The sequence below is a fragment of the Aptenodytes forsteri genome, unplaced genomic scaffold, assembly GCF_000699145.1.
Source record: "Aptenodytes forsteri isolate BGI_AS27 unplaced genomic scaffold, ASM69914v1 Scaffold563, whole genome shotgun sequence".
Classification (NCBI taxonomy): domain Eukaryota; kingdom Metazoa; phylum Chordata; class Aves; order Sphenisciformes; family Spheniscidae; genus Aptenodytes; species Aptenodytes forsteri.
In genome coordinates this window covers 455,480-459,099 of record NW_008795318.1, presented here as the reverse complement: position 1 = coordinate 459,099, position 3,620 = coordinate 455,480, and the positions used below count along the sequence as shown (strand labels likewise).

At 50.4% G+C, this 3,620-nt stretch overlaps 1 protein-coding gene and 2 non-coding genes across 3 annotated transcripts in view; 2 read left to right on the top strand and 1 right to left on the bottom strand.

The window, feature by feature from the left end:
• The window catches only part of MRPL58 (mitochondrial ribosomal protein L58), a 4,639-nt gene extending 2,907 nt beyond the window's left edge, over positions 1-1,732 (top strand). The window contains exons 2-5 of the mRNA XM_009279693.1: positions 206-265; positions 914-996; positions 1,104-1,273; positions 1,536-1,732. Of these exons, the coding sequence (XP_009277968.1) occupies positions 206-265; positions 914-996; positions 1,104-1,273; positions 1,536-1,620 (398 nt within the window). The 3' untranslated portion in view covers positions 1,621-1,732. The remainder of the gene's footprint in view (positions 1-205; positions 266-913; positions 997-1,103; positions 1,274-1,535) is intronic.
• A 634-nt stretch (positions 1,733-2,366) lies between these two features.
• TRNAR-UCU lies at positions 2,367-2,439 on the top strand. The gene has a single exon. It is a non-coding gene; the product is annotated as a tRNA-Arg (tRNA).
• An 862-nt stretch (positions 2,440-3,301) lies between these two features.
• TRNAR-CCU lies at positions 3,302-3,374 on the bottom strand. Its single transcript has one exon. It is a non-coding gene; the product is annotated as a tRNA-Arg (tRNA).
• Between the last annotated feature and the right edge of the window lie 246 nt (positions 3,375-3,620).

Here is a 3,620-nt window from a genome sequence, read left to right as displayed (position 1 = left end):
CCTGGGTCAAGTGCCCGGGGGTGGGTTAGGCTCCCGGCTACGGAGTCCGCGCTCAACGCGCAGGGCTAAACCCAGAGTGGAAGCACCACCGGGCCGCAGGCGTCCTTCAGGCCTGCGGCTGCAGCCTGGATCGCCCCCGTTCCCCGCTGCAAAGCCAGCTGGGGACGTGCCCCCGGGCCAGCACGCTGCCGCTCTTCTCTTCCAGCTCGCCTGACCGTGTCCTACTGCCGGAGCAGCGGCCCCGGCGGGCAGCGCGTGAATAAAGGTGAGGAAGAGACTCTGAAGGAAAAAGCCTAATCCTTAAGTTGTCGCTTTATACTTTGTGGTGAAATACTGGGAGCGTGAAATTAAAGAGCATCTTTGTGCTGCCCGATGCTAACTTTTCATTATCGCTACCCTACCTTTTAGCAGAATTTCCAAGTCTTCACAATGCTCGAGACCAGTGGTACCATACTGGATTCCCTAGAAACGCTCTTACTGGGATCGTTGCTGCTCTCGTTTGTCACAGGAAACACCGCTTCTGTCTACTCTGTTTTCGTTAATCAAACACACAACAAGCCAGCTGGATTCAGAAACTTCACAGTGCAATAAATTCTCAGCTTGATTCAAATAAACTAAAAATCCTTCCTGTTCTGCCATTGCCATTAAAAATAAGGTGGTTAGTGGCTGGCAACAGCAATAAATCTTGTAGTGTCTAGAAAGGCAAATACCGTGACAGAGTCCCCACAAAAAAATTAGTTTGTCTTGTAGAGTAGTATGTAAAAGTATAGCAAGAAAAAAATTGTCATCTTTCAGGAAATTAATACTGGAATCATCCTGTGTTCAAAGCCAGCAGTGCACAGACAGAATTATCTCATAAAACTTAGGAAGGCGAGCCATTACATTGAAAAAAAGATCCTGTTTTTCCTCCCAGTGAATACCAAGGCAGAAGTTCGGTTCCACCTGGCGTCAGCAGACTGGATCCCAGAAGCTGCAAGACAAAAAATGGCATCGATGGTAACTACCCTCCCCCTTCCAGCCACGGTTTAAATTTCACACTTTCAGACGGAACGTGACAAGTCTAACAAGGTTTCAGTGATCACATCATGGTTTCCCCTCTTTAGCACAGGAATAAGATAAACCGAGCTGGTGAGCTGATTGTGAACTCTGAAGAGAGTCGCTACCAAATGAGGAATCTGGCGATTTGTTTAGAAAAAATCAGAACCATGGTCACGGAGGCCACTGAGAAGCCCGAGGTGGTGTCTAAGGAGACTACACAGAAACTCATAGAGAGGTATCTTTATTGGAATGGCCTTTATTTGAGGTGGATTCAGGTTATCATGTTACATGATTTAGTTTGCAGGCTCTTTAAACAATCTTCATACTCATTTGGATTTCTAGTCCGTTAGATCTTAACTGCTTTCCTGGGTAGCATCCTGAGAACGGGGGCTGTTTTTTCTGTCTGTGGCTCATCAGAGCTACATTATAACTGTGCTCAAAGTTGAATATTTAAATGTTTTCTTTGTACACTAAAGGATATTTTAATTTTGTTTTAGGGTGGAAAAAATGAATCGTGAACGACTACGGCAGAAAAAGATACATTCAGATATAAAACAGAGCAGGAAGGCAGACTTTGACTGAGAACAGCAGAGATCAAAGTCCTTGGCATACCGTCTTTTTAAAGAAATGGTGTTGGCAGCTGTAGATGATGCTAAACTCGATGACCTATATTGAATAAAAATGGTCTAAAAGTGTAAATAAAAATATTTAACATCTCCTTTTGAACCTAATGTTCAAGCTGTGGCAGCCTGTCAATCATTCTGCAGAAAAATTACTGTTCGTGTTTGAGAGAAACTAAAAATTCAGACTTTTGTCAGCTACTTTTTTTTATTCTTTGTCCCCTTCATCCAGCCCTCTGCTCTGTGAGAGCACCCTCTGCTGCTGAGCGCATAAGCAGCAGTAGGTTTGGGGGGAAAGAAAGGGAAGAGTAAAAGCAGTCTAACTGCATAGCTAAGTAGCAAATAGAATATTTACCATTTCAAGCAAGTTATTTTCTCAAATTTTAGTTTGTTTTTTTCCTAACCAAAGAAAGCACATGTCATTTTGTTAAATTAACCTAAAGCCACGGCAGGAGTCTGGCAGGAGGCAGTCGCTCTCTGTTCAGAAACCACCCTGTAAGTACAGGAGGCTTCTGGCCCTTGAGGTGGAACGCCGTACAGCCTCAGGCTGAGTCTTACAGGCTTCAGGAGTCGCTCGCCAGCGGGCCCTGTTTAGACAGAACAAAGTTCTGTGGTGTAACGTGGTGGATTTCGCCACCACCAGATCGGTTCACTGGGGGGGCGGGTCTCAAAGGTACTGAAATTACACTTTTTTCATCTTTTCACAAGGCCCCAGTGGCCTAATGGATAAGGCACTGGCCTTCTAAGTCAGGGATTGTGGGTTCGAGTCCCACCTGGGGTGAGGAGAGGTGGTTCTGTTTTAAGCAAGAACCAAATAAGAAGGGAGAGTGCTCTCTGCTGGTCCCTGGAGTTTAATCGGGGCAGAGTGAGGTGCACGGGGCTCTGCTCTGACACTCGCACCTCTCCTACAGCCGGTGGACTTTTGAGTTCTGCCCTTACACAGTCCAGCATTTACATCTGCAAAAAGCAGAGCTCAAATCCCACATCCTCCCCAAAACAGGCTGGCGGAGCACCCCGATGCATCCTGACAGCCCTCCCAGGAAACCCTGCCCCAGGCTGGCCGCCTCCACCTCTCTGCACACCCTGCCCAGCAAGGGAAGCAAAGATAATGAACTTTTCTCCTGCCTAAAGCTTTTCTGCATGGGCGGGGGCTGGCTGCCAGCTCCCCCTCTCACAGGCAAAGGTGTCTGCAGCTCTGTGCTGTGTCCCGGCCCTGACAAGCGAGGGGGAGCGTCGCCGCTTCAGACATATTTCTGACACTGAAAGTCATCACACAAACATCAGCTGGGACAGCAACAGCCTCAGCTGAGAGCTCCGTGACCGGGAGACCTCACTGCCACCTATCACCTGCGGCTCAGGTCTCCCTCCCCAGATTTTACAGTAAGATTTGCAAAATTTTGCTTAAAGCCTTGGAGCCAGCAGACGACCCCAGGGTTTGGAGGAGGTGGACACTTCGGGATTAAAAGCGTATTCCGAGATCGTGCCTGCTTTTACACCAGGAAACCCCCTCCTTGTCCACATCAGGCTGCCTGAGCCTGATGGCAGGGGACGAGGTGCGCTGGGGGTGCCCCAGAAGGGGGTGAATCGCCCCTAACCGCAGCAGGGAGCCCCCAGGCCGGGGCACCCCAGGAACGGAAAAGAGTCACCCCAGATGGGACTCGAACCCACAATCCCTGGCTTAGGAGGCCAGTGCCTTATCCATTAGGCCACTGGGGCTGCACACGAGCGCCTTTTTGGTGCCGTAACTTAACTCTCTGATGGCCAGAGGGGACCGTGCCCACGGCGTGCGGGAAGGGGGGGCCACACAGCCCACGGAGGACCCCCCGGGGCCGAACGTCCCCCGGAGCGAGGCAGCGCCGCCCCCCCACGCCGCGCAGCTTCTCCTCCCTCCATCGCCCAGTAAAACCGCGTGGCGCAGCCCCAGCTCTGTGCACGGCCCAGGAATGCCGGCGGGGGGGGGGC